Source organism: Haliotis rubra, unplaced genomic scaffold (assembly GCF_003918875.1).
Source record: "Haliotis rubra isolate DU_JTF1 unplaced genomic scaffold, ASM391887v1 Scf449, whole genome shotgun sequence".
NCBI lineage: Eukaryota > Metazoa > Mollusca > Gastropoda > Lepetellida > Haliotidae > Haliotis > Haliotis rubra.
In genome coordinates, this window is record NW_025767134.1 from 863,626 (window position 1) to 885,846 (window position 22,221).

Genomic DNA, 22,221 nt, shown 5'->3' on the forward strand with positions numbered 1-22,221 from the left:
AGTATTTGCATGAGTATGTTAATGTCCGATATCAGGAAATTGAAAATATATTTACGAGGTGAACTTTTAATAAAAGTTGTGAATAAAACTTGAGCAGATTTTATCATTACTCCATCATTATAAATATAATCTATGAAACGGAAGTGGGGTATTCGGTTTGTTGAATTGTTTTTACCCAAAATGGGGGCGGATTTGTCAAACATACTTCCAGTATTACTGTAACGTACAAGTTTAAAATCTGCATGCATTATGTGTGTCACATTTCATAAGAAGCACTATCTCTGTCAACTTTTTTCGCTGTCAAATATCGGACATTCACGTTTGACAAATCACAGTTCTCTTCAATGAAAATGATCGAATCGGTTCTTTCGGTCATCCTTTGGATTTCATCTGAAAACGCGATCCCAGTGTCACTCTGGACAGATTGGCGCTGAGAATCTCTCTCATTCTCAGAAAGGGCTGATGCAGCTAACAGTGTCAACAAAGACTCTCCTGCATCACCATTTCCTTCTGCAGAATCTATCAGCTCAGAGTCGCTCCCTGCAGGTTCGCCTTGCCCAGGCGTTGGTGGAAGGGTGTGAGACAACGCAACTGGACCTTGACCATCGGATGGTGCGCTGCCTGCAGTTCTTACTCGGGGTCTGTCTGTAGGAGGTAATGCAGGTCTCACAGACTCTTCAACATGGTCAGACTGCCCGGCAACCAAGTTGACATCAATCTCCCAGTATCTGTGCGCAATGTTATCGCTGTGGTTCCTGCTGGAGCCATCAGAACAGTGTACTCGAGTCAAGCGTCTGCAAAGTTGTCATCACGTGTATTAATTAGACTGTATCTCTTCACATTATTACATTGTGTATACTAAGATGAATATAACACAAAATAGGTTTATCACATCAGTTATCAAGACAAATGCACTGATATGATTAATGTCAATCTAATACAATATTCATGTCAAGCTTATTGCCTAGACTGATGCCAAATTGTCCTCTATATTCCTGTCCTGATACCAACTTATCCACGTCCTCCCATATATTCGACAAAAGGAAATATTATAAACAACTCGTTTTTAGCTCAGGTAGCTCAGCTTCACATGTTTTTACTCAGTCACTCTACAAGAGCATCTCATTATATTCGCCTCTTACTTCTGTCAGCAGTAATTAGTCTTTTCCACAAATAATCAATAATTCTGATTAACACGAAGTTACTTATGTATAATGTATGTTCTAAAACTGATACCTACCTCTTGAATATGAGAAGCAATATAACACAGCATAGAACCCCTGCTACTGATCCAATGGAAATTACTAAGATGTGATCAGACGAACCTGCAAATGGAAGGGCAGTTCGGTAAACCATGACACGGACATTTATAAGGTGAGAAAGAAATTGAGTTATCGTCCAGCGTAATGTTATCGAACTTTTGTAGCGACACATATGCCTTAAGCAGGTTTTATAAAAGTGCTTGTCTACTACGATAACACGCCAGATGTTAACATACTGGGCCAAAACATACTTTACTGATTCCGAGCCGGCCAGGGTGACGTACCAACTACCAGGGGATCGAACCACCTTCCACTCTATCTACTACGACACAGAGTTGATCGCATACATATTGTGATTAAAACGTCACCAAACCAGGGTAATTAAACCATAATTCTGATCAAATTGTTCGTAAATATATCATATATGTGTGTTGTTTTGAGTGATATTAGCTAATGTCAGGCAATAAAACTGTACTTTCAATCAAGAAGATCACAGAGCATTATACGTTACCATTTCAACAATGAAAATATATCTGTCATTCTATTTGTGCCACTTAATTATATTAACTGGCTTCAACCCATAAAATCATTGTTCTATATCCTTGATATTTCATTAATGTGAAGGTTTTCAGTTTGTCTATTTGTCAAGACTATCCACTAATAGGCTTTGTCGGTGTTCACTGTTATTGATTACCACACAAGCAGAAACGTCTTTACATCAAAAGTCTATTCCTGAGCTGGTACCCAGTAAAAGGCTGTCTAAGAATGGTCAAATGTATGAAACTTTCATTAATTGTTTTTCCGGATTATTATGGGCTGCAATTGTTATGGATCGAGATGTAGGATATGGAGGAATTCACACAAGCGTCTTTATCGTGAAAATTTATAATTTAATAAACGTATCAACAAGGAAGACGGTACCTCTTTTCAACCAATTGGAATGAAGCATTCTTCAACCTCGAAAGAATGAATAATAACTGACGCGTTTTGTGTGAAAACGAGTTAATTAAACATGTATTAATAGGGAAAAGCTCCCTCTTATTAAACAATCAATATCAAACTTTTTTTCAATGTCGTGCAAGAATGAATAATAACTCACGTGTTTTGCAAGGCAGTCTGTGGCAAGCGTCCCCAACACACGGAGAACACACCTCGTCACAGTAGGTTCTGCTGTAGCCTTGGACACAGCTCATACACAGTCCAGTGTCCTTGTCACAACCGTCACAGCTGACAGGGCAAGGAGTCGAGCAATTCCCTCCATGATAGTTAGGATCTCGGCAAGCTCCGATACACATGTCCACAAAACGATCACAGACCATACAGTTAGATGGGCATGACTCGTTACACAGTTCACCTCTCACACCTGGTACACAGTTGAGGCATCTCGCAGAGTCTTTCTCACATTTGGCACAGTTATCTGGACATGGAATGGTGCATATCTTTCCATAGTAGTTGGCGTTGATACAAGGTCCATTGCACTGGTTTTGTGTGAAGTCATTAATTATACAGTTTGCTCGGCATGTTGTTTTACAAGATGTACTGTTACAGTTATCTCCCTGCTCGTCACATCCACCCTTGCAGTACCCTTCAACACAGTGTATACACTCGCCTGTTTCCCTGTCACAGTCTCTACAGTTGGAGGGACAGGTAATGTTACAGTGCTTCCCTCTGTACCCCGGCTCACAACTGTCACACCCTTTATCACATACCCAACTGTCACACTCCCCTGTGATCCCATTACATCCACCTTTACACAGCAGGTGTCACACACTCCCCTCCTGTGATCCTATCACATCCACCTCTACAGTTGGAGGGACAAGGTGTTCTACAGTGTTGACCGTAATGCTGGGGATTCTGACACGGTCCTGTACAACCATCACCATAACGTTCACACTGTGTACAGGCTGTAGGACAGTTCACTCCACAGTTATCTCCCTTCTTGCCGGCCACACATCCCTCTGTACACACAACACGGGTGTTGTTCATCTGACAGCGAGAGTTGAGACAGGTGTCTGGACAGTCATGTTGACACTGTTTACCATAGAACCTGGAGTCCAGACACTGGAGACACTCTCCAGATGACGTCACATTGACACAGCGAGGTAGACACACACCGTCAACACAGGTCACGTTGTTACGGTCACAGTTGGAACAAGGTGTGCTTGTAGAGGAAACTGTAAACAGTGAGGTGGTTTGCAATATAAATTCTGATATTATTGAAAGACATTAAGTCGGACTTAATTTATTTTCCTATTACGATTGAAAGCATTCTGATCAAAACAAGTAACCATTTGTAAAGTGTATTGTTCGGCCATTAGCAGGTTCTGTAGTATCTGTTGACAGTCTTGAAATCTGGAATCATATCTCCTGGGTCATCACACTGGTATGTATTCTAATATGCCAAATACATACTGTGTTTCCGCCAGGAAAACACTCAGTCGTGAAAAACTATCAGTTCAACGACATGTTCATTGGTATGAGAAAAGCATGACACTGTTAACACGAATATACAGTGAAGATTGTGACGGGGAATGGACTACGACAGTGCATCACGGAACGCATGAATGAAAGACATGTATACAAACCTTGCGATGCAGCCCACAGTAGGATAAGCCTCAAGACATTAACCATTGTTAGAGCTTGAAGAGTTCTGAAACATAGATTGTTAGCAATGTAGGATATTGTGATTTAACACTGCTTTCAACAACTTTTAATACCATCACGGTTCTCAAGTGGCAGTGAAGCGATATTTGGCCATGAACCCCCTAACACTACACTGATATTTTTACACAGCTGGTCTACAATTACATTATGTGATAGATGCATTATTATAAGAGTCGCTTAGTACATTTGGAGTAATTTTCTCAAGCCAATACGAGGAAAACATTTCATATCGAAGTTTGATTTCACATCTCCGCCAAACATTGGCATTGTAATTATTACTGTAATTATCAGGGTCGTTTATCAAATAAAGCAAATCAATTGTAACATTTATCTACATACATGGTTGATGCGAACTACAGTTATGAAAATTGAAGTAAGATTGTTGGTCAAAAACGTTGAAAAGTTTGTATTGAAAAAGCATCGTAACACCCAACTTACTACTACTCCACTCGCTCATGCTTGTTTGACTATGTGTATTTGTTTGCTTGTTGAGTTCAGTAATTGATTTTGTCGGGATCAGATAATCCAAGAATGTACATGATCTACGCAATTGGGATACGATAACATGCATAAGCCACGTCAGCGAGCCTGACCACCCGATCCCGTTAGTCGCCTCTTACGACAAGCATGGGTTACTGAAGACCAGTTCTACGTCAGATCTTCACGTAGGTATTTCAGGTAAAATAGTTCTCCCGAAATTGTTTTGAGCATATGCCGGTGGTACCTTAGTTACATGATCAGATCAGTGTTCCAGTGATATGCAGTTAATACGATATAAAATATTCACCTTTATGTCAGGCTCCAGTCCAGCTGTCTCAGCTTGACGGCTAGCTAATCACGATATGTAGGAAGGCCAGGAGGCCCAGTGATTCAGTAACCGTTTCCTTTACGGAAGCTTATGAAAACATGGTCCAATTGGTCACCTGATCACAAACTTAAAATATTTCCTTGTGTTATAAAGTTCAGTTCTAAAATATATTTAGAACCTAAAAGAATGTCCCACAATACTATCACCTTGTAATAATAACAAAAATTCAATGTATGTGGTGATGATGAATTAACAGTTTATGTGTTCGGAATATGGAAGGTTGCGGTCGCCCGTCCCTCTGTCTGCCTCTGACAGTAAAACTGAGCTTTGATGTAGATTTGTATCGTTATCTTTCTGAGATTGGAAAATCAACTGCAAGTATTAAACTTGAACTATAGACACTGCAATGTGTTGTCGGATATTTAATAAGGCTAAATACATACTGCACATATTTTCACGTACACCGAAATGATTACTGTCCCCATTGCAGCTGTATAGAAACTGTGAGTAAGCAAACTACTTTCTGAACTGAATTAAAGTCGATTTTACTCCACGACGTCAAAGACAGGTTTTCCGCACGACCTACGATAAAGATCATAACTCGTCTCGGCTTAGATCTAATCCTTGTAAATCAGCTCTTTGGGGCTGCATTCACTGTGGAATAAGGAGAGTTATTTTCGTACTATTTCGTTAACTAGAAATCTGACTGTTTTATCATCGCCAGTCATAAAAATGATGAAATAGTACTAAATAACGTAAGAAAAGAAGTAAAATCGAAATGGACTTCTCATTCTAACATCGGAGTTAGATCTCTATATTTTTGTGCAAGTATAAGACCTAACGTTCGTACTGAAACTGAAAAATAAGAGGATTTTTCTGAAAACGTTTTCTCAAAACTACCTAGGTCACAGCTCACATAGGTAAGTCTCCTGGAGTGGTAATATATGTCTTGTCTGTAACAACTTCCACAACTCTGACCGATACAAATACCACAACACTTTAGGACTATATTGGATGGATGCTGTTTGGCAATGTTTATGATAGGACCTAAACGTATATATGTAAAACATAAAATGACTGGGCGAAAACCATTCTTTTCACTCGATTTTAATTCTGTAATGCATTGTCTGAAGACAGGTATTTCCTGTCAAATGGAGTGACGTTTGTGCCTGAAATACAGTTTTCTGATATGAAAATATATAATTAAAATGTAATGCAAAAGGAGCCAAGAGCGATTATTAAAAACTGAGGCAATCTAGACTTGCCGAATCATTTTAATTTGATTTGGCCACAGCAAAATATACACCAGTGTAAAGGTTCGTAAAAAGCAAATCCTAGCCGACTGACAACGCATATATACTCTAAAAAAATAAGAAACTTGACAGAGGAACAAATTGACTTTTAGCAAAATATTTGACACAAACCAAGCCATCTTGAATCCCAAAAAGAAACGTTGCAAAAAACGTAACGTTACACTCACGTTTGTAGTGAAACGCTAAAACGCACCCTACTTGAAATGACCGTGCATCATGAAATTGTGTATCACCCCGAGCTGAAGCCTATGACTGAAGGCGTTAAAAAGCCACAACAACGGTACTCCACATACACGCAGGGGCATCGCAGCATGAGGTGGCAAGGCACAGACAGACCATCTCAAACCTATGGACCCGATACAATACTGGGAATGTTAATGACAGACCCAGGTCAAGTCGACCTAGAGTTACAGGATCGCTACATCCAGTTGAGACATCTTCGTTCACGCACCACGACCTCAACATCCACAACAACCCAAACCCCTGGACTGCGCCGAATCACCGACCAGACAGTGCGCAATCGGCTACGGGAGGCCAGACCTTTTGTCAGAAGACCAGTTCGACGTAAAGTCTTGGCACAACGAATGAGATGGCTGCGGGCAAGATGGGGGATAATTTTGTTCTCAGATGAGTTTCGATTTCTTTTTAGACGCGCTCATGGCCGTTCACGTGTATACAGACGTCGGAACAAATGTTATGCCGATAACTGTGTACAGAAGGTTGATAGATTTGGTGGTGGAAGTGTCTTGGTCTGGGCAGGTATTCACCGTCATGGTCGAGAGCTCTTGTGCACGTGGCAGGTGCATTGAATGGGGTTCACGTCGTTCCCTTCATTAACGTCAACGGTTAATCGTTCCAGCCTTACAATGCTGGACCTCACGTTGCACGTGTTTGCCAGGACTTCCTCCAGCGAAACCACGTCCAGGTGTTACATTGCCTTCACAATCATCCGATTTGTTCCCCATTAAACATTTATGGGATACTCTTGATCGACGCTTACCAGCGTAATCCGCCACCTCAGACACTACAAGAACTGCACGCAGCACTTCAGCAAGTGTATCAAAACATTCCTCAAGACGGCATTCGGCATCTCCTTTCTTGTATGGGCCGCCGCTGCCAAGCTGTTATCGATGCTCATGGTGGTCACACCAGATACTGACATTTTACTCTGACCAAGAGACTTTAATAGTCCTCTGTGGTTTTACCAAACACTTTCTGGATAATCATGTTTTGGAAATTTGTGAATTTACTGTGATTGAGCATTGATGTCATGTTTGAAGCAGCTATATACACTCAGTAAATACAGTAACTCCAAAACAGCATGTCATGTTTCTTTTTTTTTAAGAATATATAACACAGTCTTGTTCCAGGCTATTCAAGAACAATGGCGACAGACTTTTTCTGTGCCCCGGGGAGTGTTTGCCTTTCTTGTAGCAGGGGATGGTGATACATACTATTAATGGGACATGGAACTCCAGCGACTTTAGATGCATATATGCCTTACATTGAAAGTTGGGTTGTGCTAACACACTTCAGTTAGAGCAAATGTCACATGTCAATATCGATTTCAGTATGAATGTCATTTAAAATGTTGATTTCGATGAGATTTTTATCAAATCAAGATATTTTACTTTTGTGGTTTCTAAACTAGATTGATTTAGAAATGTAGTAAAGTTTCTTTTGGCCGTCAGTTTATATCCATGTCAGCATTAATGTTTTGAATTAGGTCATCATCGGGTTGCATCACAATACATAAAACATTATCCACACGACACAATTAAACATTAGGGAATGTGTAATGAGCACACACTGGCGTAAAATCAATTAGTTTTAGGTCATCTACTTTGACATAGACGCCACTGTAAGACTGAAATTGTTCCTGTTATTTTTACGGTGCCCTATAACGTGTATTTGCCATCTGCATGTATACAGGCTACCATACGTTGACCTACTGACGTCAGCTGCCTGATGACGTCATACGTGATTTTCGAGCTGAATTCTATTTGACTGCGGTCCTAATGACTTGAAAAGTAAGTGTTGAATCAGATTTATATCGGGCTATCAAATTCTGAAATGTAGATTGTTTTCAATTATTTCTGTTGTGTCAAACAACCACTCTGTTTGTTAGTCTACTAAGATTCAGACAGAGACTTCATTTATAGCTTGGTTAAAGCGTTCGCTCGTCAATCTGGAGACCTGGGTTCGACTTCCCACATGGGTACAATGTGTGAATCCCAGCCGTGATATTGCTGGAATATTGCTAAAAGCGGCGTAAAACTATACTCAATCACTCATAGCTAATCTATCATAGTTCTGTTAGCATCATTGACTTTGCAGAGTGACCAGTGATGCGCAGACTAAAGACTTGGCAAATGGGATTCTTCTGTAAAGAATCCTTTAACAGGTTGCATACATTTTCATAAAAAAAACAGAACCAGTTTCACTGGGAACACCTAGTAGCACTAGGAACAAAATGAATTCCGACCTAACTAGTAACATTATTGCTTTAACACCACTCCGAATTTGGGAGTTAACGTAAATAAAATGAACATCTTTAGAATCTTGTTTCATTTTATTCAATTGTTTCAATTTTATTTCTCTCAAGCATATTTGTTCAAGAATTATCATCGAGAATTTATTTCGAAAACACACTCAACCCCGATAACATTCACCTTGTTGTTGAGAAATTACTCCCTCAACAACTTGCCGAAGGATTTGGTATTCAGTTAATATTTGAAAATTGTGTCCGACTTTATTTATTCACAAACCTCGACATATTTCCTTGTGATCAGGATGTCATTACATATGACTAAACTAGTGCCCTAACACGTGGAGAAAGTTGAATTAGTAGTACCTTAGACATGCGATGTAAGGGATCAATGCCCCAATTAACACTGACAATAGACAGGTGATTAACAAGCCATGATACAAACCAAATACACAATCTGATTAGCCAAGCAACAGTATAACCGCGATTAGCAAAGATAGCTGCAACCACTCTCTGACAATACAATCAACAAGTTGCACAGGCAACCACCTTAGTCGGCTGTTATCACATAGGAGTTCTGTTAAATGCAAAATCCATTTATTTAATCAAATAGTGTAATATGTAAATATCAACAGCAAGACCTGAGACACGTGAGATATCATATGTACACTGTGCATGTTGGCTGGAATGAGCAATTCACTGCCTGACCACACAACAACCACTCGCGACTATGTCTCTGTTTGTGTGCGTGCATGAGTGCGTGCGTGCGTGCGTGCGTGTATTCATCAATATGTATTATGACTATTATATTACTGTGATTGTTTAGGGTAACATGCAGAACAGCCACGAGTGATATGCATAGCGGAACATTTTTACATATTTTTATGAAGCGTTACTGTCATAGCACATCTAGTAAGTGCAACTAAGACAATGATGAACATACTGAATTTAAGTAAGGCGTGAGAGTAAGTAAATACTTACTAAACTGTGTTTTATACATGGAATATCATTGATTTACAATACATACATTAATACGATATTTACATCCTGTACACTATAACTAAAACATTTCTTCTGTGAAAATATACATGCATATAAATGCAACATGGAAAACATAATACAACAGAGACGTAGGGTCAATTAGACCTTAATGGTTTAGATAGAAATATTTAAGTTTACACTATAAATTGATGGAAATAGTTAACAATTAAATCATTCTTCATATAGGTTTTTTAAGATTTCGATTTTCAATGACAAATCACTACATATAAGGGCGTATGCAAATGAAACAATGTCAGATCTAAACTCAAAACACATCAATATTCTTATTACTACTGGGTCTTAGTGTGATGTGTCTGATGGCAATTGTACGTACATTTGGACAAATTCTTGTTTTAAAATCAGTAACAGAATTACTGTTAATTATTGCCTCTTTCATTTTGTGAATTCCGCTGTTTTCATGAATCGTTGAAAACGGTGTTGTTCATGCAAAAAGAATGCTTAGAAATTCATATTTGTTTTTTTTAATTTCAGCCGTATCAGTAGTTGAAGTTCCATTCTATGTATCATAGGCGAAAATTCCAGTGGTACAGATAGTTTTGAAAGTTGTTACATTATTTATGCACACTTGAAATAAGAATGGCCCCAGTACTGAATCAAGTGTGACATCTGCTCTGCTAAAAGTGTGAATCGATAAATGGCCACTGAGACATTCCTCGGCGACGATCTTACAAGTAACTAATAAGTTACCATTAGTGTTATATTATGTAATCGTTTCCAGGTGTAGCTTTATGTCATACCCTGTAGTATAAGCTTTTTGTCGTGTAACGTTATGTCATGCCCTGTGGTATAACCTTATCCAATGTACCTTTATGTCATACCCTGTAGTATAACCTTATCCAATGTACCTTTATGTCATACCCTGTGGTATAACCTTATCCAATGTACCTTTATGTCATACCCTGTGGTATAACCTTATCCAATGTACCTTTATGTCATACCCTGTGGTATAACCTTATCCAATGTACCTTTATGTCATACCCTGTTGTATAACCTTATCCAATGTACCTTTATGTCATACCCTGTGGTATAACCTTATCCAGTGTACCTTTATGTCATACCCTGTGGTATAACCTTATCCAATGTACCTTTATGTCATACCCTGTGGTATAACCTTATCCAGTGTACTTTTATGTCATACTCTGTGGTATAATCTCATCCAATGTACCTTTATGCCGTACCCTGTGGCATAACCTTATCCAATGCATATTTATGTCATACCTATCCAATGCACCTTTGTGCCATACTCTGTTTTATGAGATTTTCCAGTGTGCCTTTATATTATGACATGTCGCATGTGTTTGCAATGTCACAAAATGTCCCACAAAAGTGCTTGTTAACATGGCGAGTAACAAATTTGGTGACAACCTTAGGTCAGTGAATCCCGACTGATGTTTGCAAAACTATTTTATGTTGTAATGTCTTTCAAAAAAAGTTCATTCGAACAATTTTAAGGTAAACTCATAGAATTATATATGTGAACAATTTCAGCCGTATCAGTTGTTGACGTTCCAATCTATGTATCATAGGCGAAGCATCCAGTGATACAGATAGTTTTGAAAGTTGTTACATTATTCATGTACACTTGAAATAAGGATGGCCCTAATAATTTAAGTTGGATTTGTTTTGTTTTGTGACAGGACAGTTGCATCAGACCAGGCATTGCGACAAACTGATGTTCAAGCTTCATGTTTATGAAGATATGTAAATAGTTCACTTCTCAAAAAACGCTCACTCCTCAAACGTTTCATTCACATCCTGGGTTATGTTTGTGTGTCCGTTGTAAGATATCTTACATTCACATTTGACAAGTCACAGTTTTCTTCAATAAAGATTATTGAATCAGTCTTTTCAGTCAGGTGATGGATTTGTTCAGACATGGCTACATCAGCATCACATTCATTCTGGATCGACTCACAGCAAGAAACACTCTCCATCTCGGGAAGCGCCGATGCATCCAAGACAGCCCTCCTTTTCTTGGGGATTTCTTTCAGAGGTAAAGCAGGTCTCGTTGGCCGTGATGGTGAAACTAAACTGTCATCTATCTCACTGTACGTAGCATTGGTGCTGTTGATTGTTCTTGAAATGTTCCTGAAGAAAGGAGTATCTGTGTTTCTGTTAAAATAGCGGAAAACCCGTTATCCGATGTAAATGTCAGTATTACAGAAAATTATTACCGATGAAAGGTGTTTACAATACCAAATCTGCAGTGGAAAATCCACTCTAAAACATCGTCAATTAACATCAGAAAATCATGATGATGTCAGAAGAAACACTCATACACTGCAGTCCATCAAAATGTAAGCATCAAGACGACAACCAGCTCCAGGTATTTATCTATGTTGTAATTCGTTCTTTACCTGTCACAGCTAATGTAATAAGGGACTGGGCCTCTAAAAATAGATCCCATTAAAGTATTAAGTCAGTTTGAACTTACATTTTCTCAAAATCATTTTAAGAGTAAAGAAGTACTAGCACTTACCTCCTCTTCACATATATCCGAAATATGATGATCATGGCTAGAACAGTGCAGCATAGGAGTCCTGCTAATGCCCCAAAAGAAATAACCAAAGTGTGTTCAGGTGAACCTGAAATAAAAAGGGTTAATTTGGTAAATCATTTTGACTTGCGTAGGAGCATAGGAATCCTGCTAGTGTCCCAAAAGAAATAACCAAAGTGTGTTCAGGTGAACCTGAAATAAAAGTATTGATGAATCATTTTGACTTGCGTAGGAGCATAGGAGTCCTGCTAATGCCCCAAAAGAAATAACCAAAGTGTGTTCAGGTGAAAATAAAAGGGATATTTTGGGAAATCATTTTGACGTGTGAAAAGTACACCTTACGGTTCAGTGAGGGAAACTTGCCACAATGGTCCTGTAACGGATATGTAGTTTTATTATCGACATGTGAAAGATCTTTCCAAATTTGACACCTCAGAGACAAACTCAGAGACAATGTGTAATTCCACATCTTTTCTTTCTTTTGTTTACTTTTCCCGTGTATTGTTTTTTGTATTTTATGCCTTTGCATGTGTTTGTAAAGGGTGCCACTGGTGGGGCAGGATACGCTCACATTTTACCGATTACCTGGTATGGTATGGTATGGATCACTTTCGTATGGTAATTTATGAACACAAGCTTAAGATATAGTCGGAATCGTACAATCAAATTTCGTCACTTTTATTATCAAAAATGCGATTCCTTCTTAGCCAAGTAGTTACCATGCATTGCACTGAAATTTAGGTCCTTTGATTTTTATATAACTCCGCACATTTCCTAATTTCAATGTGTTAGAATAATTGTGTTCAAATGCAAAATATATATGTGGGACAGAGGGACTGTTTTTAGAATCCTTTCTAGGTCAGAAAGGTATTCTCTAGAAAGTCCATGAATACGAGTCACTTTACGACTAAAACACTAAAAACCGATAAGATGACGTCAAGAGCTATTTTCTTCAAATAACAATGACTGTTGTAGAGGTTGGGGGTTGAGCAGAAAAAAAACGACCATTTTGTTTTATGACGTCATCACACAAGTGTGTGACCTTTTTGTGACCTAATCGATTTTGAACCCTTCAGCCCCACCCCACCCCCTTTTGGATGACTCCCCTTCCGGCCCAGGTGTGTGTGACCTTTAGGTTGACCTTAGTGGTCTGTGATTATTATTCAATTATTTTATGAATAAGAGTGGTATGAGTTTCATTTGCCGACTCGAGTGTTGGGTTCACACAGCAAACGTCATATCTTTTTCATATCAACGTAGAATGAATATTACAATATGAATATTAGGTGAATTTAGATGCTAAAGATGCTATTTAGTAGGTCAAAAGCAGTCTTGTTCGAAATATCAGAGCGCAGTTTGTTAAATCAAACCTTTGCAGGTATCAATAGGCAGTTTAAAATAGATTACGCTGTCATCACTACACTAAAGCAGAATCGCTTGCTCGCTGAGCCAAGCCATAACTGAAGAGACAGTGACATGTGACAGCTGTGATTGGATGAAATAGTGTAAGATGTTTATGTTTTTTAAAATCACATCCATCCAGTCATTAAAACTGACCACAATTTTAAGTATTTAGTGCTGTCATTTTTATCACCATGACTTATACTTACGTGTGTACAGATATGTTCAAGTAGGTGACATTTGGTGCGGAACTGGGGTTGATGTGTTCAGCTTCCTGTGCCCAGAAAGATAGCCGGACAAGTTGGCCATAAATTTCGTTTTGTTGTAGTTTAAAGGCCAGACTGTAGCCATGTGTACATGGTATGTCTGTTGATAGCCTGGATCATTTTTAACGTGAATGGCGCACAGCCTAGATTGAATGTATGTATACTCAGGTGTCAGCTTCCGTCATTAAGTAAATGTTTGACCGGAATCCCTTTGAAAACTAACATCAAGTGTCTCCATACGGCACAAAGCATAATCACTGCTAGCCCAACAACTGACATTATAAAAACCAACGCTCTTGGAAAATGTGTCATTTAGTGAAACACCAGCCAGTCACAGGCCCTCGTGTCTTTCCGAGGATTCATGATTTTAAAAATATTGTTTTTGAGATGACACCCCGACTCGAAATGTTTCACAGTACAATACATAATTACAAGGCCGGACACTTCTAGGGTGCACCCTACCCGACTGCGTTGCCAAACGCTACGCTACCATCGCATGCAATCGATTAAAACTTTATGTAAACATAATCATGGATGATTGGCCTATCGAGCAACACTCATGACACCTACCAATTCTTTATTGTTATTTCTGCAAGTCGATTGAAAACCGATTTTGACTCTCAACTAAACGATCTTGACACAAATGGATGACGATATGTCCGCACACAACAGGGGTGAGGTCGAAGCAAGTCCAACGCTTGCAAATCTGCACATTCTTTATAAATTCACGGGAATTTTTACTTTCATCGACTGCTTGACCACACCCTCGTTTTGTGCCAACGAATACTTGCAAGTAAATCTTCAGATTAGCCATGTGATGATACGTTTAGCGAGCATGGGGGATATTGGCAATTGTAATGTTAAAACTGCCTTCACCTGACTGGGTTAGTTTGATTTTTGTATTTTTGGTTTATATTCTCTGTCCTGTCGTAGTCTGTAAATTCTCCAAGTAAGTATCGAGGTCCAAGTCGGAATCATCCCAGTGAATGAATTAAGTCGTCCATGGCCATGCCAAATGATGAAACAAATATTTCAGGCTTATGACGACACGCACTTCGCGAATGATACATGTTCTGCGATGTTGTCAGTTGACATGTGCAAATGAGAGATAACATAAAAATTAAGATTATTGTAATCAGTTTATTGGAGCTGTCCATGTAATGTTTAACTGTCAAACGCAGCCGGTGAAATCCCGCTAAGGGAATTAACTCTCGGCCCGGATATTACGCAATATTGTTTACGTGGTTACCAGAGTGCTCATTTGCGAATGTCTGCGCATCTGTTGCGGATGTGTACCGGTAGAGGGAAGTAAGCAGCAGGGCGTCGATTAGACTAAGGCTTAGTCTCTGAATATATATAATTTTGATAGTAACAAACAAGCCCATTTATATTGAAAAGGAGCCCTAGGGAGACCAGAGATTCTGAGGAAATCTAGACTTGCTTTATTTAGGGCTTTAGCCTGCAGAGAGGGCAAGGCAGTAGGGAAATTAATGTGGTTCAGGGACTGTGAGACAGACTAGGTGTCGATGTGTATCAGTTACATGCCAGGCCGTACCGCTGATGGTTAGTGATAAACTGTTGGGAAGGGCCGTCCCTCTAATATATGGCCTCTGCCGGAATTAAATACGGGAAATAGTAAGCAGTTGAGGGCTGGTGTTCACTATACTGAATAACTCAAGTAGGATGGATTAAGAGTCAAATGGTTGGATAATGATGAAATGGTTTGGCATTTGTAATATATATATTCCCATGAATACTATATGACAATACGCTTATTTTACATCATGTTACATATGGGTTACTGACGTCGTTACCAGCTCTTAATCCACAGGCTGTATAATAGGATTAAATACTGGTGTAAGCTTCTTGTGTATGGGGTTATATTTTAGGGGGTTGTTCTGTATGAAGGTCATGCACACCTGGGCCGGAAGGGGAGTCATCCAAAAGGGGGCTGTGGGGCTTAAGGGTTCAAACTCACTGTCAAAATCGATAAGGTCACAAAAAGGTCACACACTTGTGTGATGACGTCATAAAAACAAAATGGCCGTCTTTTTTCCGCTCAACCCATGCTTATTGTAAGAGGCGACTAACGGGATCGGGTGGTCAGGCTCGCTGGCTTGGTTGACACATGTCATCGGTTCCCAATTGCGCAGATCGATGCTCATGCTGTTGATCACTGGATTGTCTGATCCAGGCTCGATTATTTACAGACCGCCGTCATATAGCTTGAATATTGCTAAGTGCGGCATAAAACTGAACTCACTCGCACTCAAGTGAAACATTGAGTTGCAGTTACATATGCTTGGGAGAGGTGATACGGGACGAGCAGGATATTCTCATCTTTTCACGAACACTTACTACGTGTACCATCACTTATATAAAGTGATTCATAACACATACTTATCACATAGTTTGAATAATACAAGGGATATTTGCTATGAGCAATATCTGGTATGATTATGGAAAAAAATTCTGCCTGTTTTCTATCACATGTGTTTTATCAAATAACGTCAAAGAAAATGATCCAAATAGCAACTTTATCTAAAATTTGTTCGTTTTAGTTTGCTTGATACACCAAACATTACAGAGCACATAATATAAACTACATCCTTTATAAGTATAAACATATCCGTTGATTATATAATTCACTAAATATAGTTAAAATGTAAGTATTCGGACAAACGACAGTGGTGCCCAGAGGGTGAAGACGCCAGACGGTAGCCATGTGTACATGGTATGTCTGTTGATAGCCTGGATCATTTTTAACGTGAATGGCGCACAGCCTAGATTGAATGTATGTATACTCAGGTGTCAGCTTCCGTCATTAAGTGTGTGACCGGAATTAAATACGGGAAATAGTAAGCAGTTGAGGACTGGTGCTCACTATACTGAATAACTCAAGTAGGATGGATTAAGAGTCAAATGGTTGGACAATGATGAAATGGTTTGGCATTTGTAATATATGGTGTAATTGTATTACTGAATAAGAAAACAAACTTATATTTGCTCTCCTGTAAAACTTTCGGATGCCTTTACTCAAAATTTTAAAGTTGAACTTTAATTGCAAACTGTTAAATTAACATCAAAAACCATTTTATTTCCATTCCCATGAATACTATATGACAATACGCTTATTTTACATCATGTTACACATGGGTTACTGACGTCGTTACCTGCTCTTATTCCACAGGCTGTATAATATGATTAAATACTGGTGTAAGCTTCTTGTGTATGGGGTTGTATTTTAGGGGTTGTTCTGTATGAAGTCAACCTAAAGGTCACACACACTTGGGCCGGAAGGGGAGTCATCCAAAAGGGGGCTGTGGGGCTTAAGGGTTCAAAACTCACTGTCAAAATCGATAAGGTCACAAAAGGTCACACACTTGCGGGATGACGTCATAAAAACAAAATGGCCGTCTTTTTTCCGCTCAACCCATGCTTATCGTAAGAGGCGACTAACGGGATCGGGTGTTCAGGTTCGCTGACCTTGTTGACACATGTCATCGTATCCCAGTTGCGTAGATCGATGCTCATGTTGTTGATCACTGGATTATCTGGTCCAGACTCGATTATTTACAGACCACCACCATGTAGCTGTAATATTGCGTAAAACTAAACTCACTCACTCACTCACTGGAGATTCATAGGAACGTCGTGTGTGTTGTTTTCCGTTGTACCTTATGTTCCTGTTCTTTTAAGTGAAACATTGAGTTGCAGTTACATATGGTTGGGACATGTGATACGGGACGAGCAGGATATTCTCATCTTTTCACGAACACTTACGTGTACCATCACTTATATAAAGTGATTCATAACACATACTTATCACATAGTTTGAATAATACAAGGGATATTTGCTATGAGCAATATCTAGTATGATTATGGAAAAAATTCTGCCTGTTTTCTATCACATGTGTTTTATCTCAAATAACGTCAAAGAAAATGATCCAAATAGCAACTTTATCTAAAAATTGTTCGTTTTAGTTTGCTTGATACACCAAACATTACAGAGCACATAATATTAACTACATCCTTTATAAATATAAACATATCCGTTGATTATATAATTCACTAAATATAGTTAAAATGTAAGTATTCTGACAAACGACAGTGGTGCCCAGAGGGTGAAGACGCTATGTGGAGTACTTTCTTCAAGGCGCGACATGTGTTTCGAAACATCACGTTTGTTTGATACCAACAAACAGCCCTGTATCACATCTGGCTTTCCATGAAACATTTAAATATTATTCAAAGAGGCAATAATATGAAGCTTCACTTTCATTTTGGAAACGTGCTAAACATCTATGTATACCAGAGTGATGTTACAATAGGCATTAACAGGATTTGACGCGACGCAGAAATGTGCGTCCAATATGCACAGACGTATACAATGGACGCAGAAAAAATACATATAATGTGTCCCCTGGAACGCACAATAATATTCAATGTTCAAAATTCGTGACAAGAAAGTTCTTGTAATGAAAGTAATCATTAAACCTTAGAGTACAGTCTGCTACATCATTTCATCACTTCACACGACTCGTATTTCATGTACGGAAACTTGAATTTAATAAGTGTGTGTGTGTGTGTGGGGTGTGTGTGTGTGGGGGTGGGGTCGGGTCCCCTATGGTCTCCTAATTTTGTTGGTCAAGGTAAAACCCTGGGTATAAAGGAATACATGAGTGAATTATGTTACATACGTTTTTGACAAGGTTCTCTGTGGCACGTGTCCTGTGAACACGGAGAGCACATATCATCACAGTATGTCCTACTGAAGCTCCGGGCACAACCGATACACAGTCCAGTGTCCTTCTCACACCCTTCACAGCCGACGGGACATGGATCGGAGCAGCTCACTCCGTGGTAGTTACTGTCGTGACAGAGGCCAATGCATTTGTTGTCATAGCGACCGCACAGTTTACAGTTAGATGGGCACGACTCGTTACACAGTTCCCCTCTCACACCTGGTGCACAGTTGAGGCATCTCGCAGAGTCTTTCTCACATTTGTCACAGTTATCTGGACATGGAATGGTGCATATCTTTCCATAGTAGTTGGCGTTGATACAAGGTCCACTGCACTGGTTTTGTGTGAAGTCATAAACATTACAGTTTGCTCGGCATGTTGTTTTACAAGATGTGCTGTTACAGTTATCTCCCTGCTCGTCACATCCACCCTTGCAGTACCCTTCAACACAGTGTATACACTCGCCTGTTTCCCTGTCACAGTCTCTACAGTTGGGGGGACAGGTAATGTTACAGTAGTCCCCTGTATAACCTGGTTCACAGCTGTCACAGTGGTCCCCTCTGTACCCTTCAAAACAACTGCCACACTCCCCCGTGTCTTTATCACATCCACCTCTACAGTTGGGGGGACAGGTAACATAACACTTGTCCCCTGTGTAACCTGGCTCACAGCTGTCACACTCTCCTGTGATCCCATTACATCCACCTCTACAGTTGGAGGGACAGGTAACATCACACTTGTCCCCTGTGTACCCTGGCTCACAGCTGCCACACTCCCCTGTGATCCTATTACATCCACCTGTACAGTTGGAGGGACAAGGTGTTCTACAGTGTTGACCGTAATACTGGGGATTCTGACACGGTCCTGTACAACCATCACCATAACGTTCACACTGTGTACAGGCTGTAGGACAGTTCACACCACAGTTATCTCCCTTCTTGCCGGCCACACATCCCTCTGTACACACAACACGGGTGTTGTTCATCTGACAGCGAGAGTTGAGACAGGTGTCTGGACAGTCATGTTGACACTGTTTACCATAGAACCTGGAGTCCAGACACTGGAGACACTCTCCAGATGACGTCACACTGACACAGCGAGGTAGACACACACCGTCAACACAGGTCACGTTGTTACCGTCACAGTTGCTGCAACTACTGCTGGTAGCGGAACCTATGAACAAAGAGACGACATACAATGAAATGACTGATATTAATGTAAGACAATAAATCCGAAACACGTTTCCATTTCTTATTCTCGTCGAAATAAGCAAGTATAACACTTGTTATATTTGGGATTACACTTTCTCAGTCAAGTACAGATTCTAGTACTTTTCTTGTGTTGAGTCAGGGCTTCTACTGTGGAAGCTCAGTGGCTCAGTGGGTTAGGCGGCTGACTGTGTGTGCTGGCGATTAGGTGCCTGACTCTGAGGGTGTTGGTTCGAATCCCGGATGGGACTCAACCCAACAAAAGTACTAGAATCTGTGCTTTACTGAGAAAGTGTGAATGACACTGTGCCTTCATAACTATAATCCAACAGAGTGGTTAAAAAACAACAACTACTCTTATGAGAATATAGCATGTATAATCTAGAATCTGTATTTTACTGAGAAGTGTAATCCAAAATATAACGTGTTACATTTGACCACCTTCTAAGAGTCATTGTGAATTCCAAGTATGTATCTTATTCCATATAACGTGTATCATGTTGCGAATCTTACAACTACAACCGCCTGAAAGCAGTTATTATCTTTCGACGTACCAGCAATGATGGCTTCCATTGAGACAGTCAAGGAAACAGACTATGACTTTCACATACCGAGTCATCAACAGTCTAGGCTGTGAGAAAATCACGTGTATCCAGGCAGTGAAACAAATACAGACTGCATTGCGATCTTGTATCGTGGATAATAAATTATGAGGATGCATGTGTACTGACCTGCTACAGCAGCACACAGTAGGGTCATCACCACGGCATCAACCATGGCTGTTGTGGTGAAGATTTCTGAAAAACGAGATTGAAAGTAGTGCGATATTTTACTGTTTAACTTGCTTTTAACAGCATCTGAGTTTATCAAGGTCATAGTTTTGGATGAGGGACTGAAGCAAATTTATGGAGCTTTGGTTCCTATGGAGTGTTCTATTTTGTATGGGTGAGATTCGGGTCGAGGGAAATGGGAGATCACGGAAGGAAACATTACAAACCACGGTCCTGGATCTGATACTGCATGTTGCAGCTTTTGATTCTGACAGGGTCGGATGCAAATAGAGCTATGTATATTTGTGGGAAAATATGTAGCTATAAAAACGGTATTAATAATTGCTGGAGGATTTTCAGAAATTATCTTCCACTCTTCCTCTACCAAGTAAAACAAACTAACTCAAGGCAAATATGTTTGAAATTACTCTTCAGTTCTCTATAGCCCTTTCCCAACCTAAACGTTGTTCTACTGATCGATATGTATTGCTATAATGTATAACATTTTCGTATTTTGATGTCAATTTCTAAAAATATTCTTGTAAAATAGCCTGTGCGTAATTACCATGCTATGAAATTAACTCCTTCTCCCTCAATTAGTTATCCCCGCTTTCATTGGTAATCCTATTTATCATGCTTTTATCTTGCCTCGGCTTGTATCATGTATAATTATGTTTGTTTTCATTGTTAATTGTCTATACCGAAACGTCGCTATTGTAAGAAGTTGATCATCCATAAAGACTTGTCATTCCTAGGAAATGTGTACACTTCTTATAGTTTGTCATATTCTTAGGAAACACAATGGATGTATATAGATATGTAAATATCACTTTAATGACAACACTGTCATGCAACACAATACCCATGTGAACTTAGGATAGTAATACAGGGGAGCAATACGGATGACATGAGAGGGTATATAATAAATATAGAACGTCATATTAGTGCATTTGGATATCTTGTATTGAACGAGAAGATGTCATGGGAGCAGAGAGTTCGTGTTTCTCTGCTCCCATGGCATCTTCTCGTTCAATACAAAACACCCAAATGCACTATATATGACTTATACATGCCAATTTTATATATATATATTAAACGTCACACTAGTGCATTTGGATATTTTGTATTTTTTCGATATAAGTCATGTATATAAGGTGATATTCTTGAATCCTGTGTGATTCACATGATGTCATGCATATATATATGACATCATGTGAATCACGTTTGGAGCAGGATTCAAGAATATCACCTTATATACATGACTTCTATCGAAATACAAAATATAGTTTATAGATTACTGTATAGAGAATCTATAATATTCACCTTGAGTCGCAGCTTGACTACTGGCTACTCACACGATGGAGAGGAGTGCGTCACAATGTGATCAGAAGGAAGCAACTACCTTCCTCACCATCTGCCTTTTGGGTTCAGTTTTGCTAGTAACAAGGTTCAGTTATTACTTCCCACACTCGAGACAAATTGAGGAAATATTTTCAATTTCATATTTTTAAGTATCACGCGGCCTTGAATCGAACTTGCTGCGATGGCTACGGGTGCGTTTTGGGGCCTTTTGATTTCAACTTAGTATCTTGAAATTTCAAGCAAAAATATAGAAACACGAATGGCCTTATAAAGCTTCGCAAAAGCGGCTTTTGACTATCTTTATCCACTCACTGATCGTGTCTTGATAAACTCACGGTACAAAGAATTCTAGGTTTACAGCTCCATATACGTTTA

General features: G+C 39.4%; 2 protein-coding genes across 2 annotated transcripts in view; both read right to left on the bottom strand.

The window, feature by feature from the left end:
* LOC124289762 overlaps window positions 1–4,775 on the bottom strand; it is a 123,958-nt gene extending 119,183 nt beyond the window's left edge. Inside the window, exons 1-3 of the mRNA XM_046726408.1 lie at window positions 4,714–4,775; window positions 3,848–3,912; window positions 3,062–3,436 (exon numbers count right to left, since the gene is read on the bottom strand). Of these exons, the coding sequence (XP_046582364.1) occupies window positions 3,062–3,436; window positions 3,848–3,893 (421 nt within the window). The 5' untranslated portion in view covers window positions 3,894–3,912; window positions 4,714–4,775. The remainder of the gene's footprint in view (window positions 1–3,061; window positions 3,437–3,847; window positions 3,913–4,713) is intronic.
* A 5,868-nt stretch (window positions 4,776–10,643) lies between these two features.
* Window positions 10,644–22,005, bottom strand: LOC124289756 (multiple epidermal growth factor-like domains protein 10). Its single transcript, XM_046726399.1, has 5 exons — window positions 21,808–22,005; window positions 20,446–20,511; window positions 18,462–19,679; window positions 12,077–12,182; window positions 10,644–11,709 (listed from the first exon to the last, which is right to left on the bottom strand). Exons 2-5 carry the CDS (start codon window positions 20,489–20,491, stop codon window positions 11,358–11,360), a joined length of 1,722 nt encoding a protein of 573 aa, XP_046582355.1. The 5' UTR covers window positions 20,492–20,511; window positions 21,808–22,005; the 3' UTR covers window positions 10,644–11,357.
* Window positions 22,006–22,221: the final 216 nt, after the last annotated feature.

Coding starts and splice junctions, on each gene's coding strand:
- LOC124289756 (XM_046726399.1), bottom strand. CDS start 20,491: ATGGTTGATGCCGTGGTGATGACCCTACTGTGTGCTGCTGTAGCAG. Junction 12,183..18,461: donor CAGAGAACCTTGTCAAAAAC/GTATGTAACATA, acceptor TTTTTATTTCAG/GTTCACCTGAACACACTTTG. Junction 11,710..12,076: donor CGGATATATGTGAAGAGGAG/GTAAGTGCTAGT, acceptor CTATTTTAACAG/AAACACAGATACTCCTTTCT.